Source organism: Pleurodeles waltl, chromosome 1_2 (assembly GCF_031143425.1).
Source record: "Pleurodeles waltl isolate 20211129_DDA chromosome 1_2, aPleWal1.hap1.20221129, whole genome shotgun sequence".
NCBI lineage: Eukaryota > Metazoa > Chordata > Amphibia > Caudata > Salamandridae > Pleurodeles > Pleurodeles waltl.
In genome coordinates, this window is record NC_090437.1 from 694,108,046 (window position 1) to 694,124,175 (window position 16,130).

General features: G+C 43.4%; 1 protein-coding gene across 1 annotated transcript in view; it reads right to left on the reverse strand.

Moving 5' to 3' along the window:
- GATB (glutamyl-tRNA amidotransferase subunit B) overlaps nucleotides 1-16,130 on the reverse strand; it is a 684,248-nt gene that overhangs the window by 122,461 nt on the left and 545,657 nt on the right. Inside the window, exon 8 of the mRNA XM_069242652.1 lies at nucleotides 6,204-6,248. Within this exon, the coding sequence (XP_069098753.1) occupies nucleotides 6,204-6,248 (45 nt within the window). The remainder of the gene's footprint in view (nucleotides 1-6,203; nucleotides 6,249-16,130) is intronic.

The window sequence follows — 16,130 nt, forward strand, 5'->3', positions numbered from 1 at the left end:
TGGACTAGTTTTGTTAATAAAGCCTTTTAACTCACTTCAATTCTCTTTGATGTTTCCTGTGCAGTCCCAATTGGTCTTCACTGTTAATGGAAATGAATGTAAATGATAGCTCCTTATCCACTCTCCTAGTAAACTAACAAAGGTCCATACGACCAATGGACGGGTTTGTATGATGATTATACCTGACCTTTGTGATACAAGAATCTCAGCTCCAGCAACAGAAACAGAGATCAGGAAAACAAAAATGACAGGAGCACTAGCCGTGCTTTGGATGTTTAGCACAAATACATAATATGTCAGGAGAAAATCAAAGGAGGCATTAAAATGATAATGCAAGGATGACAATACAAGTGAGAAATAAATAACCTGCTAAAATTAAACTTTGAAAAAGGGAACTGGGCTACGACATTTGTGTGAGGCAGATGTGGAAATGTGATCACTGAAAGTCAGTGACTCCTAAGTTTCACTGCAGCTCCTCTATGGAGGGAGGAATAAAGTAATCAGGGTGAACCCAAGGTTTTGGGGGCACCTGGTGCATCTCCTTTTACTTTTATTCGGCAGCCATTAAGGTGCCATTTTCCGGCAGCCATCTTGGTTGCCGGTCTAGTTGTTGGTGCTGGAGCCAGGTCAGGCCTCCCCCATGCTCTTTTTAAACATGGGCAGCCACCGGCACCAGTAAGTACACTCTGAATTTTTGGAACGGCTATCCTATTTCAGCCTCTTTGCCTTTTAGAGATTTAACAGTTTAAAATAAGTTATAAAGCCTCTTTCTGCTATTTAGTATTTTTACTCTTTTTACTGTGGGTCGATCTGCTGTTGGGAACTTTTAACCAAAGGACTCTGTTTTTTCAGTCCTCAGGGGTGCGCTACTTTTATAAATATTGGTTTTGTGGTTTTTACTCTTTTTTTCTGCACCGGTGCCTGGTTTTGGGGGCACCTGGTGCATCTCCTTTTACTTTTATTCGGCAGCCATTAAGGTGCCATTTTCCGGCAGCCATCTTGGTTGCCTGTCTAGTTGTTGGTGCTGGAGCCAGGTCAGGCCTCCCCCATGCTCTTTTTAAATGTGGGCGGCCACCGGCTGCGCAGCGGACGCGCGCAGCTGCCGCGCCGAAGGTGCGCCTAAGGCAAACCCGTCTGCGCCCATCCGCGCCCTGACGAGCCCAGGGCCAGAGATGCTGCTCGTTTTAGGTATTCAGCTTCACATCTTTATGCCTTTAGAAACACCCAGATATGTTCCACTCCTGTAGGGCCTAACCAGTCGTCTGTGTGTCCCCCCTGTTCTAGTTGTTCTTGGGCTCCCAATTTCATCTCGCCTTCTAATACCTCCTCACATCAATTAGGTAAGCTATTACTGCTTAACTGCCGCTCCCTAGCGGCACACTCCTTACATATTCACATGCTCCTTGAAGAGCGTTCACCAGATGCCTTGTTTCTCACTGAAACCTGGCTGAATGGAGATTCTTCAGCAGATTTATGCAGTACCTTACCCCCTAACTATTCTATAGTTCATTTAGACAGACTTCATATGAGAGGTGGAGGTATAGCTATTATTCACAAAATCTCCATTAAATGCTCAACATTCCCACTGGAAATTCCAGGATGTGAAAGTATGTTCTTCTCTCTGCACTTGTCGTCTACTTATACTTTCTCAGGAATCCTTCTCTATCGCCCCCCCGGCCCGTGTGGAGCCTTTTTAGAAGTTATCCCGGAGGCAGTGGCCAGTTCGATTGGGAAAGCCTCTAAGTTAACCGTCCTCGGCGATTTTAATATCCACCTAGACAATCCTAACTGTCCATCGGCTAAATCATTATTAGCCTCTTTTACCTCTATGGGTATGGACCAGCATGTTACTGGTCCAACTCACACGAAAGGCCATACTTTAGACCTTTTTTTTTGTAATATCCTTAATCTTACCTTCTCCTCCTCTCTACCTCTACCCTGGACCGATCACTATTTAGTGTCACTTACGCTTCCCTATGATGCTCCTAGAGAGACACAGCCCAGGTGCACCACAATGGGTCGTGTTTGGTCGAAGTTGGTACCTAGCACTTGGCATATGGCACTCTGTGCTTCTCCCTTAGCCAGTGACCATGCCTCCATTAATACGGTGGACCTGTTTAACAAATGGATTTCTACCTCTTTAAACTCAGTCTTGCCTTGCAAACTGAGGGTGAAAAAACCTGCTCATATGTCTAGTCCCTGGTTTTCGCCTTCTCTATTGGACCTTAGAAAGAACTGTAAAAAATTGGAGAGAATTTTGGAGAAAAGATTATAATCCTTCTGCTAAAGAAGCCTATAGATCAGCTATTAGATCTTACCATCATAATATTAAGACAACACAAGCTCTATATTACAGCAGTAGAATAGAGAACTCGTCCACTTCTCAGAAAGAAATCTTTCAGATCTTTAAGGAGCTCACTATACCCCCTATGCCGCCCTCCCCGGTGGAAGCTTCTATTATGCATAGTAATGTATTAGCAGCTCACTTTCAAGACAAGATTAACAAGATATACTTCGGTTTTCCTCCATCTCCCTCTCAGAATAATCTCATGGAGCAGGAGATGAATTCTCCTACGGGTATGACCCAGTTAACCAATTTTTCCCCCCTCACAGGTACTCTGATTGGGAACTTTCTTGCTAATATTAAATCGGGTTCTCCCTTGGACCCGGCCCCTCCTTCTATTCTTTTGAAGGCAGCAGATATTGTTGTTGGCCCTTTGACAGAAATACTTAATAATTCTGGTATTTTTCCCAATTCCCTCAAACATGCAATCATAAAGCCTCTCTTAAAAAAACCTAAGCTGGATCCTTCTGTCTTGGATAATTATCGACCCATTGCCCTTCTTCCTATATTGGCAAAAATTCTGGAGAAGCATGTGAACCTGCAATTGACCAGGCATCTTGAGAGCCACAATCATTTACATCCTTCTCAAATGGGTTTCAGAACCCATCACAGTACAGAATCGGCACTCCTTACTGTAACTGAATCTGCTCGGCAACTTCTAGATCAAGGTGGTCATGCTGCTATTATCCTCCTTGATCTCAGTGCAGCATTTGACACTGTCGATCATACTCTTCTCCTTGATAGACTTTCCAAGATAGGGTTAGGAGGTCCAGCCCTTGCCTGGCTCTCCTCCTTCCTCACGGTAAGATCCTTTCAAGTTTTGGATCGCTCTTTTTTGTCTGCCGTCAGGTCTCTATCTTGTGGAGTCCCGCAGGGTTCATCTTTAAGCCCCACCTTGTTTAACATGTATCTGTCATCCTTGGCCACAGTAGTCGCTCCTTATAACCTCTCTATGGTCACTTATGCTGATGACACGCAATTGGTGGTTTCCCTCTTTAGTAGTAGGGACTCCCCCTCTGCCAACCTGGCCGACTGCATGAAAGATATTGGATGACCCTGTCAAAACTGAAATTTAATGACAGCAAATCATAGGTAATGATTATAGGTAATGGCGCCCCTACCGCCCCTCTGGCTATGTACTCTGAGGCTTTTAACAGCCTGCCTCCTCCAATAACACAAGTAAAAAGCCTCGGCTTTCTGCTTGACCCACGCTTAACTATGGAGCCACAAGCTAAAAGAATCTCCTCAATCTGCTTCGGCTTAATTAGAAGTGTCAGGAAGATTCTTGGACTTCTGCCATTCGCTGCCAGAAGAATTCTTGTACAAGCCCTAGTTCTCTCCCGCCTGGACTACGGGAACTCTCTATATCTTAGTTCTCCAGATTATGTAATAAAGAGGCTGCAGGTTACACAGAACGCGGCAGCTAGACTTCTCATGAATACCCCAAGGCATCTTTCCGCTAAACCAGCACTTGCAGCTCTTCATTGGCTCCCGATTAAGCAGCGCATTCAGTTTAAATCTCTGTGTCTTGTTCACAGAGCCTTACACAATAAGGGTCCCCTTTCCCTTAGAAAACGGATCTTTCTTTACTCGCCCCTTAGACCTCTTAGATCTCGTTCTTCTCGACAGGTTTACATCCCTTCGGTCAAGAGATCATGGGGAGGTAATTTGTTCTCCATCAGGGCTGCTCGGCTCTGGAATGCCCTGCCCTTTGAATGACGTCAGGAATCCTCTGAACTTCTCTTTAGGAGGAAGTTGAAAACCATTCTCTTTCCCAGTTAATCTGCTTCCCCTGGCTCTTCCGACATTCATGGTGTACTTTAGCGCTGGGATGCCCCCGGGTAGCCATGCGCTCTACAAATCTATAAACTAAACTAAACTAAAGCTTACTGGGGATGAAAAAATGCATGTTGTTGAGACACCCTGTCCTTTTGATGTACTGGAGTTTATTTATGAACTAGAAAACCAGTCAGAAGTGCCTGAAAGTAAACAGTGGCCTGCGCTAAATTTATAGCAGCTGCCATTTTTAGCCTGCTCTCATGCGACTCCAACAGGATCCAGGCCAAAAAAAGTAAAAAAAAAAACTTTTTACAAAATATTTTCCTGTGGGCCCCCTCCCTACTCTGCCCCCTTATGCTATTTTTGTTTTTATTTTTAAACTTCAGGATAGGGGACTAAGTCCCTGAGTCCCGCCACTCCTGCCAACCACATTTTTCTCATGTCCCTAGCAGCCACTAAGAGCACTTGATACTGCAGGAGTTTGACTCCCATGGGAGCGAAGTGGCCCAAGGGGAAAGAAAAGCTTGATGGGCCAATCAGAGCTCTCTATTTTTAAATTTGGGTTTGAACACAACTGTCCAAATATACAAAAGTTCTCAGAACTTAATTTCTCAAAAAACACTGAACAGGTTAAAAACAAATCACAAAAAGCACAATCTGCAAACCAAGATCTAGCTTCCTGCCAAATGTGGTGTAATTCTGCTCAGCAGTTTTTGTCAAAACGCTTATGACAAAAGTCTATGGAAAATGCATGGGGATTTAGGAGCCCACCTTTTTTTCAGCTCTTCCCCACCAGTCAAAAAGTAGCACTTTCATGGAAAGTTCAGTGAAGATTTGTCAAACTGGACCAAAGTAATCAGCAAAACAAAAAAAGGCATATCCTATGGAAATGCTGACAAATGTCGCTAGGTAAAAAAAAAAAAAAAAAAAAAAATCCACAAACATAACACAATATATATATATATATATATATATATATATATATATATATATATATATATATGTATATGTACATTCGGGTATAGGAGGTCTAATGTGCTAACATCAATACAACAAACATTAGGTTTTTCGGCTTAGAAAGTCGATAATTTTTTGCGCATGCAAAAAAGAAGAGCACTCCTGAATATTTAGTGTGTTGTGTATTATTATATTTTACATTGAGCACATAATTGTAACACTGTTTTAAGTTAAAAAAAAAATCTAATTAACTATTACAGGTAGAGAAATTATTGGCGAGCAGGGGTGTATATTTCAAGAGAACTGCCATTTGAAGAGAAAGAAATATACGAAGATGGAGAGACTCAGTGTGGTGGAGATTACAATTAATCAGGAAATTACCATCACGCCTTTTAAACAAGCTAGAGGGTTCTTGGAGTACATAGTTAAATGGGGGTTGGGTATAATTGCTTCTGGGAATTGCAGTGCCATTTCATAGATTAATACACCACAGTGAAATAATTCAATTCAGCCGCACGTTCATAACATTTAATTTAATTGGGCAGTATTCGCAAAAGATCTATTTTGAACTCTAGCACACATCCTTTCACTAGAAGCTCTGAGCAGGCGACTTCAAGTTTTGAAGGGCACAAAATATTTTCTTTGTGGCAAGGTGTTGCACATTTTTATGGTACAGGGCCAGGACTAAAGACAGGAGAATCACAATAATAGGGCTGGGAGACAACTTCTGTTCTCTTCAAATGAAGGCTACGAGTTTTAAAGCTGGATTCTGTAAAATATGGTTGTTAGAACACTGTCACTAACGTCAATAACTAACACCTTCAAACCTGATCTAAAGGAAATATTTTGAGCGTCTTGCACGTCACATTTGATATGACTAATAGTTGGACAGCTTGGTGCAAGGAATGTCAAATTCGCATGAAGAGTTAGAATCTTCAGGAAAGACACAGCATGTGGAATTTATGTGGCATGAGGAATAACATCATTAAAACGAAGATCATACGCATATGGATTTATAATTATACACAGTATACAGTTAAGCCAACTTTTTAGCAGAGGCACGACGAAAATAAGAAATCTGGTTATGGATACAAAAAAACTGTAAGAAAAGTATATCAAATACCTGTAATCTTGTTTCCCTTCTTTATCTCTCATTGGCATGGTGATCCTAAAATACATTAACATGAAAACATGTTTTAACAAAGGCTTTTACATATACCTTATACGCTTGGTATGAAAGGTGAATATCACATCAGATGTAACAAAAACATTTTTGTGTAACTTAGGCAGAATGTTGTAGGCTCCCAAGGGTGAAAAATGTAGCAGCACACCACCTCCTGAAAGTTTAGATGCCCTTTACTGGGATGAGGTCATTCAGAAGGGCAGCTCCATGGGAACAATATTATGAGCCATGTGTGTTCACCAGAAAAGGGGAGTAAAAACGCGGTTGGGGGTTGATAACTTACCCACAGAGCTTCCCTACAGAGTGCTCCTTTAATAACAGAGCGCTCCTGGGATCAAATTAAGTTTTGTATCAAGTCACCTACGATAAAGTAGCTGCCTTTTAAGCGAGCTGAGTTTGCTGTGTTCAGAGATCAGGCAATTATGTGGTGGGGTGACTGAGAAGGTTATTGGAAACTGTAGAAGAAATTTGTTTATATCCACTGGGGAATAATGCACGTTTCTGCATTTAAGTTACGGACTGCAAGATCATCTTACTTAGAAGTGGCTTAGACCTTGAAGGAGGATCTCGCTTTGCATAAAACATGGGTGTTGGGTTTTATGTGGAAAGCAGTAGTGTTTGTGAGCTCAACTGAGTTTTACACACAATTACATGAGTGGGCCCCGTGTGGAGTGCGGGAAAACAAGGATAACATTCTGCACTGCCGGCAGCACAGATTACCCACTGCTCTCAATTTTTTGTTCCCAGGCTAACATGTTGGAGCACTGTGGCTTCATAGTCTTCTTATCTCTAGGCTTTCTTCTACGGTCACCCACACAGATCCATCAAAAGGAATCATCTGAATTCTAATTTAGGTCAAAGATGCCCAGGTCAGAACAAAAGGCCACAATGCATAATATTAAAATTGGATGAAGAAATACAAGTGTTATATATGAGAACATCTCTGAAGGAATTCAAATAGCTTATTTTATGTAGATATGTCATAGTTCATCACTGTATGAGAACGAATGGCAAGTCTTGCTCATCGTCATGGCTTTTTGTAGTTCTCTCCCTGTACCCTTTACTGTCTTCTTGTTTACTGTGTACATGACGGTACTGCGCTGGCTGCACAGTCTGATGAAATGTCAGATGGATCCCCATTACTGGTTACTGCCCTATCTATGGAAATCCCCTCTTCCCCAGTGGCTGGACTCTTCACAGAGAGGGACTAAAGACCTATATGTAGGAATGTTGGATCAACTTAATCAGAAGACACTGATTCTTCTACTCAATTCAAACATGACCCTAAATGCATTACGCTAATCCACAGAGTTCTACATCTTAGAAGGGTACTTAACTCAGCTAAAGAAAGCCCCAAGCATGCAAGTACTTAAAGATGCTTCTAGCTGTATTACATATTCATTTGTGACAAATAACACTACAAAGAGTGTAAAAATAGTATGGGATTTAGAAACATAATGACACTGGACATCATAGAATTGAGAACACTTCAAACATGAAGAAATGATTGGCTAAAGCCCACAAAACTAGAACTGACAAAGCCAATAAATTGAGTTCATACATTGACAAGCTCTTCACAAGCATTACTAATATGTACATCATAGCCGGTAGCAGGTGTGCATGATTTCCAAAAGAAATAAACTATGGCTTTCACGGTTGCAGGTGTAGACAGAAGCAGAGCATGCTTTCATCAAAACAAAGAATCTGGCTCTATGGACAAAACCCATGTAAGCTTCTCTAGCAGAAAAAGAAAGAAAGTATGGAAGAAAGGAAGTATGGAAGGAAGGACACACACACCCCAACCCACCAACGAGCATGACCTGTAATAGAACATCTGTCTCTAACAGACAACTTTACAGTCCAGGGGAGCACACTTCTTTCAAAAAGGCAGAACAGGTACAGCATTGCAGCAGAAGTTCAAGCTTCCCTCACATACAGAACAGGAGGTAACATAACCAGGAAGACCTGGCAGAGAGGAGATCACAGGCATGGCTGTGACAGGGACCAGTGCAAAAAGGAAATGCAATTTTTCATTCACAAAATTCTAGTTTGATCACCTAAAACAACAGTTTACAAAACACAACGTCAGCTGGTAACTGCTCTTCCTCTTGATTCATTCAAAACAAGTTTTCCATTTCAGCTCTGTCCCTTCCCAGGTTGAGAAAGCTATGAACCCAAAAGCTGGGCCTCTTGTGTGGCAAGGTACTGGTCACATGCCACTAGGATATAGATGACCTTGCAATCCTAAACTCTCTTCTTAGCGTGTGCCACACTTCAGAGGCACCAATGGGCAGTGAAGACGAGAAACAATCTTGTGTGCCAGTAGGAGGAAGAATGAAGAGCAGAGGGAGAAGGTGAGGGAACAGAGTAACCAAGTATATGGAGTTAGGTTCCTTTCCAAGATGCAGAAGCAAAAAGAGTTGCTGCTGCTCACTGCGTGCACAGATCTGCATAATTATGATATTGATGTAAAGTCCATAAGGCCCAGCTCCATCTTGAGCAGGCCTAGACTCCATCTTCTTTATTTTTGCACAATCATTGACATATCTGTCTTTTATGAAGATGGTTTCTGTCCTTATCTTTCCAAAAAACTGTGAAATGTCATTCAGACAATGACATCGATAAGACACCTGATGTGACATCAGTTTAAAACAAGTGCCTTGTTATTTCTATCTCAGAGAATAACAACAACATAAACAGTGTAGTATGAGTTGATGTATAAGAATGCCTGTAAGGTTAGCATATTGATGTACACAGGTTAAGTCAGACATTCCTAAGGTTACGTCAGAAATTCCCATGTCCGATATTTAGAAGAAGGCCTACCAATCAACCACTTGTCAGGAGAGGTCCTTCAGCCCAGATTATTGCACAAGATACTGCCAGAAGATTTTGACAGACTGCCATGATGCCGCAGCATCCTGTTCTGAACTGAAAGTTAACACTGAGCCAAGTCCAGGAGGAGAGGAGCTGATGTCGAGGTCTGTTTTCCTTTTGAGCAATCATTGTGTCCCAGCTGCTGATACATACAGCATTTTGCTGTAAACAGATATGCAGTGAGTTGACTCTTCCTAAGAAATTCTATATTCAAGCTACACTACTCAATGCTCTCATAGTATAACACATAGAAGAAGGTCTAAGGGTGTTTGCTAGATGACAATTTAAATACGGTAGGAATGTTAATTTTATTTTTGTTGTGCGCAAAATCATTAGTACTGTTTTAATAATATTGTGTGAGGTACATTGAGGACTCGGATAAGAGTCTTTATCCCAGTATACATTTTGAATATTTGTTGCAGTGGCAACTGTGTGAGGGTTTTACTCTATGACCTTCTTTTTGAAGCCCTCTGAAGATGTGGGTCTGCCCAGGAGGAGGAGGTCCCAAACCTCTGAGATCAGATACATGGAGATCAATTTCAGGATATGCCACATTGGGTGCTGACATTTCTGAGCTGGAAACTAACTACAAACAAATTAACTTACATGGCAAAATCAGATGATGCTTGCCTAGACCTCTGGACGTATTTCATCACGTACCCCCACCACTATCTGGTTGAGGTAAGCATTAGGCCTGTACAGCTAGATGCACCCATAAAGTCAGTATGTTCCAAATTTAACTCCGTGTTCCATGCTAAATTTTTATTTCTTATTTGTTCCTTTATTTTTTGTCAATAGCAAAAAGCACCTCAGAAGACCTCCACTATGAAAACCATGTGTGACCTTGGTAGACAGCAAAGAAATTACAACCTAGCCTGGTAAACAAGCACATCTCCCCCGCTTTATATCGACAAAAAACATATGTACAAGAGACAAGCAGCAGGTGAGGGAATTCACTTTTCTGTTGAGGAACTAAAATAAGAAGATAAGATGCAGGTTGGTGGCTAAAGTGCCCACTTTGGAACCTGGCGATATGAGCTCTAATCGTGACTCTGCCACGTGATTGTGAACTGTGTGATTGTGCAAAATTGTTAATAATTGTGAAACATAATGCAATCCTAAATATGTGAAACATCTAAACCCACATTTGATGTGAAGCACTCAACTACTATCCAACTAAGTTTGAGGTTTTCAAGGAAACATACACTTATTTGCGTATACATACACATACAAACCTTTTGACCATAAGGAGTCAAACAAAAGCTCAGCATAATCTCATAATTTAAAGGTGTTGTTTTTAAATGTGATTTTGTCAGCCATTTTGAAATGTGTAAAAGCATGTACAACAACTAATGTAGGGGCGTTCAGTGCTCATTGCCCATTTAAAATAAAGGAATATTAAGTGGCTAACTTTAAAAAAATTCACTCCGGGGGTGAGTAACTAAATGTAGAAAAACATCCTTTGTAATGTAAAGCAAAAACACACGGAAAATTCATGTAATCCCCAAAGTCTCTCACTTCCAGTCAAAAAAGTCCTTAGAAAACAATTGAATCAGGCCATGTACAACACAATGATATGGTTCTATCATCCCCTTTATCCGTGGAAAATATTAGGAAGTACACCTATTGTCTATTCTCATGCCTTTTAGGAATTACCTTGTACATTCAGATTTAAATTGAGCACAATTGTCCTCAACTAAACATCCAAGGACAACTTCCCTGCTGAATGGCCTCAGACACTCGTTTTACTATCACACCAACATCTGACCACTTTCAGTTTTAACAAGAATGCATTTAAATGCTCCTATTCCTATCCAAATAGGATCAATATCATCTTCTCAGGGCAATTTGTTTAATTTATTAGACATTTCACAAATCAAAAGAATACTCAGCACTACTAACCCATTCCAAACTACCCAAACAATCTCCACATTTTTTACATAACACTATATTCTCCTCCATTTTGAACAATCGAGCTTAAAAAGTAAAAGATTATCCGTATGGCATAACACTATATTCTCCTCCAGAGTCAATACAGACATACTTTTCCTGTTAATAAGAAACAGGGCTCCTTATAAAACTCCCATTGCACCTCACTACACTTGAAATTCTGCCTCCATAAGGCATACAAAATACTTCTCAGTACCCTGCCTTCTCAATTTATTACATTCTACTAAGGTAGAAAAATAGCTGTGATTATTGTCATCCCGCCTTCTACTCCCCGAGATACCGTTCGAAAGATATGCAGATCACAGAGCTTTGCTGCAACATTTTGTACCCAGTACATGTATGCACCCTCAGAACTGCACCTAGGTAATTTCTGACATTCTTACAATGTGAGATAATGTCTGGACATTTTTCATGGTAAATACAGTCATCATAGGCCTGCGTTCCCCCTTAAAGGTAAACTCTCCTCGCCGTATATTTGTCTGATGTAGTTTGCCCCCAGACACAAGCCAACGTTATCTGTCCCACTGCGGAATACTCCATCCAGTTCTAAGGGAGCCCTAGAAACTAATGCTATAACAAGCTCCTCCTTACGTTCCCAGGCCTTGTCGGGGCATCAGTAGTGGCAGTGCATGTCAGGTTAGGGATGAAGCCCTTCATTAGTTTGACATGATAATTAGCAGCCTCGGCAATGTAAATACTTCTTCACAGCTGGTGTTAATTTCAAACTATGAACGTTCCTTTATCAATTTATATGCTGCATGTGGCTTGGATGCAAAATGTGGACAATATTCTGTCTACAATTATGCCAAACCTAACAAAATTCTTTAGGTAACTGCATTGAAAGGTGCTAAAACCTTCAAGCTTTCATCAAGGTGTGTTTTTAAAGTTTCACGCCTTGGTTTCCAAGCTAGTCACTCAAATGGGCCACTGAGTGAACATTTAGCCTGCACTCTAAGAATTTCACAGTGAGATCTCTCTCCTCCTCAAAATGTCTGAAGCCTTCATACATTATTTCCATGCTTTATTTTATGTGCTCCTGTCCCCAAAATTCCATCCAGCCATTTCAACAGTACATGCGAAAGATGTTAAAACAGCACTGCCGTTAAGGCTAAACCAGAAAGAATCTTCTTTAACACTGCTGTAGTATTTGATTAACTTCAGCACTTAAATCAATAGCACTGAACACAACAACACCCTTCACCAAAACCCGAATTTCTGCTGGATTTGGGAAACAGCATTTTTTAATCCATGTATTTCGCTTTAAACTAAGCAGAACAACAAAACTGACTTTACAATTCTCCTCTCTGGTAATTATGAGAGGGACCAACTGTGAAGATTCTACCAGCACTTTCCATCAATTTAATTTGCTGCATAAAACGTTTAACCTTTCTATGATCCTTTGAAGAGCCTGTTGAAATTAATTTACCACACTTTGGCTGCTTGTGACTTCAACTCTTACTCCTCTGTTACAATCAAAGATAGATCCTCAGTAGGCAGGTAAAATAGGTTTTACGCTGAAGTTTATTTGAAGAATAAAGTCCTAGTTACAGGTGTCATCTAGATGTTATATAAACACCCCACCAGGAGCAGCAGCCTGCTGCTCAGCCCACTCTCTCCAAATGACCTCCCAGGCACACATAAACATTCTATGCCATCAGATATCAGGGAAACTAGAGCGAGAGAACACATTGTACCTAGACCAAGTTACAAATCATTTTCCCACTTAGAAAATAATAGAAAATATACCAGTAAATGTAAGATAGAAATAATAAAATAATTCAGGAAACAAAAGAAAGAAAATCTTTTCATATCGTAAATACCAAACACACCACAATTAATAAAATAAATAAGGAAATAAGAAATTAATCTTGAGTCTCTTCCATCAGCACTCATCCCTAACACAGGGCATCTTGCACACAACAAAATGGGTAACTTGCAAACCTAACTGAAACATTTCAAGCCTCACACAAGCAGTAAGCAAAGGGTGTGTTCCAACCATCACTAATCCTGAAGCTCAGGACACTACATTTATTAGGAAATGGGTCTCTTTCAACCATCACTGTAATAACGAAATGGGTCTCTTTCAACCCTCACACAAACAGCAGGCAAAGGGTGTCTTCCAACGCTCACTCATCCCGAACCACAGGACACTACATAAATTTGAAAATGGATTTCTTTCAACCCTCACTGTAATAACAAAATGGGTCTCTTTCAACCCTCACTGTAATAACAAAATGGGTCTCTTTCAACCCTCACTGTAATAACATGGGTGTCTTCAACCCCAGTAGGCTAAGAATATCTTCCAACCCTCACTCTTCCCGAACAAAAGGGCACTACAAAAATTTGGAAATGGTCTGCTTCCATCAGCACACTCACTAATAACAAAATGGGCAACTTTCATCCCTCAGTTAAACAGTAGGCAAAGAGTATCTTTCAACCCTCACTCATCCTTGCAACAGGACACTACCTAAACTTGGAAACATCCCCCAACCACACATACCTGACCTGGTCAGTGCACTGCTCTGCCTCCCGTGGCTCCACCCTGTAAGTAGAGCCCTTTCCCTGGCTCTTCTGAACTTCTGACCCCTGTCAGGAGTTCGAGGCCCTCCTCCACACGCAGGCTTCTGCCTGCGCCTCATCCCTGGTGTCTAGTGGGAGAGCTATGCTTTCCTACTAGGCTACCTTCTACCTCTCTCCTCCTTTTGCTTTGCTTTGCTGTCTGCTCTGCTTCACTTCTGTCCCTTAGTGCTCATTTTGCTTTGCTCTCTGCTCTGCTTCACTACTGTCCCTTAGTCCCTTAGTGCTCCTTTTGTTTTGCTGTCTGCTCTTCTTTACTTCTGTCCCTTAGTGCTCTTTCTCTCGTTTCTCTCTTACTCGGCTCTCTGTCTCTCCCCCACCGCTGCTGCCCCTTCGGCCTGCCCCCTCCTCTCTCTCTCCCGCGCTGCACTCCCGCCGCTGCTGCCCACGTGGCCCGCCCCCTTTTCGGCCCACCCCCTTTTTCACACCATTTTTCATCCCCCTCACACCTCCCAGCTGTCCTCTCCTCCTCCCAACTCCCTTCTTAATGGCAGCCGCTTCATGCTGGCGCGCCAAAGGCAAGCCCGTCTGTGCCTGTCCGTGCCTGTATCGTGCCCAGTGCCAGAACCCCTGGCTCCCGTCCCCCCCACCGCCAAGCACGTCTTCACTACACCGCCGCCATCCTCCGCGCCCTCAACACCGGCCGCTCTCCCACCTGCCTTCAAGGCTCGCCGCAGACCACCAGCGGACCCTTCTCCTGCCGGAACTGCACCTTCACCAGCCTCCACGCAAACGACCCACCCACCAAGGCAGGATGCAACCATCCCAACACCCGCTACGTCCACAAGCACGCAGTAGAGTTATTGGAGTCTCTTCTACTCAGACTCCCCAGACGTCGCCTTCCTGACCGAGACCTGGATGAACCCCTCCTCAGCACCTGACATCGCCATAGCCCTCGCGGATGGCTACAAGATAACCCGCAGGGACCGCTCCAACAAACCAGGAGGAGGCCTCGCCATCATCCACAAGAACATCCTCAGGATCACGACCAACACCGAAGACACCCTCAGCACTGCCAAACACTTGCTCTTCAAAATCCACACTGACCCAAACACCACCCTCCGAGGGACCCTCGTCTACAGGCCCCCGGCCCACGACAGCACTTCAGCGACTCCATTACCAACATCATCAGCACACACGCTCTCGCATCCACTGACTACATACTCTTCTGGGGCTTAAACTTCCACCTCGAGAACACCAACGACAAAAACACCGCCATCCTTCTCGACAACCACTCCAACCTCGGCCTCAAACAGCTCGTCACAACACCAACCCACTCCGCAGGACACACAGTCAACCCTATTTTCTCCGCCAGCAATCACGTCTCTTTCAACCACACCACCGAACTCCACTGGACAGACGACCGCTGCATCCACTTCTCCTTCAAGAAACCCACAACACACCACCACCCACAACGGATCCCCCAGCGCAGTTGGAACAAGGTCACCTAAGACCAACTTATCGCGACCCTCTCTCAGAACCCACCCATCGACACCACCGACACTGATGCAGCTGCACGCAACTTCAGGCAATGGGTCAACACCTGTGCCAATACTCTCGCCCCAGTCAAGAATCCCAACAACAGACGCACCGACAGAAAGGCCTTCTGGTTTACCGCCGACCTCCACGAATCTAAGCAAAGAAGCCGAAGACTCGAAAGAAAGTGGTGCCAAGATCAGACTTTGGACAACCTCACAGCCTTCAAAAACGCCATTCACACACACCACCAACTCATCCGAGCCGCCAAGAGAACCGCCTTGAAAGACCGAATCAACAACAACACACACAGCCTCAAGGAGCTCTTCAACGTCATGAAGGAACTCTCCAACCCCGGCTCCAACACCATCCCGCCATCCCAAGACCTCTGCGACTCCCTAGCCTCCTACTTCCACTGCAAGATTGCAGACATCCAGGACAGCTTCAGCACCCAGACCCCCCTGGCAACCACCAACACCACAGATTCACCTCCAACCAACCTCCTGCTCTCCTGGACCCCGTCAACGACAACAACACCATCGAAATCATGAACACCATCCACTCTGGCTCTTCTTTTGACCCCTGCACTCACCACATCCTCAACAAAGCAAGCTCCATCATCGCACCCCAACTACGGAAGATCATCAACAGCTCCTTTGAGTCCGCCACCTTCCCGGAGAGTTGGAAACACGCTGAGATCAACACCCTCCTCAGAAAACCCAAGGCAGACCCACAGGACCTCAAGAACTTCCGCCCTATCTCCCTGCTCCCCTACCTGGCAAAAGTCATTGAGAAGGCTGTCAACAGACAACTAACCCGCTTCCTCGAGGAGAACCGCACCCTGGACCCTTCCCAAACCGGATTCCACAGCAACCACAGCACCAAAACCACCCTCATCGCCGCCACCAACAAAATCAGAACCGTACTGGACAGCGGCGAAACCGTGGCCCTCATCCTCCTGGACCTCTCAGCCGTATTCGACACCGTCTG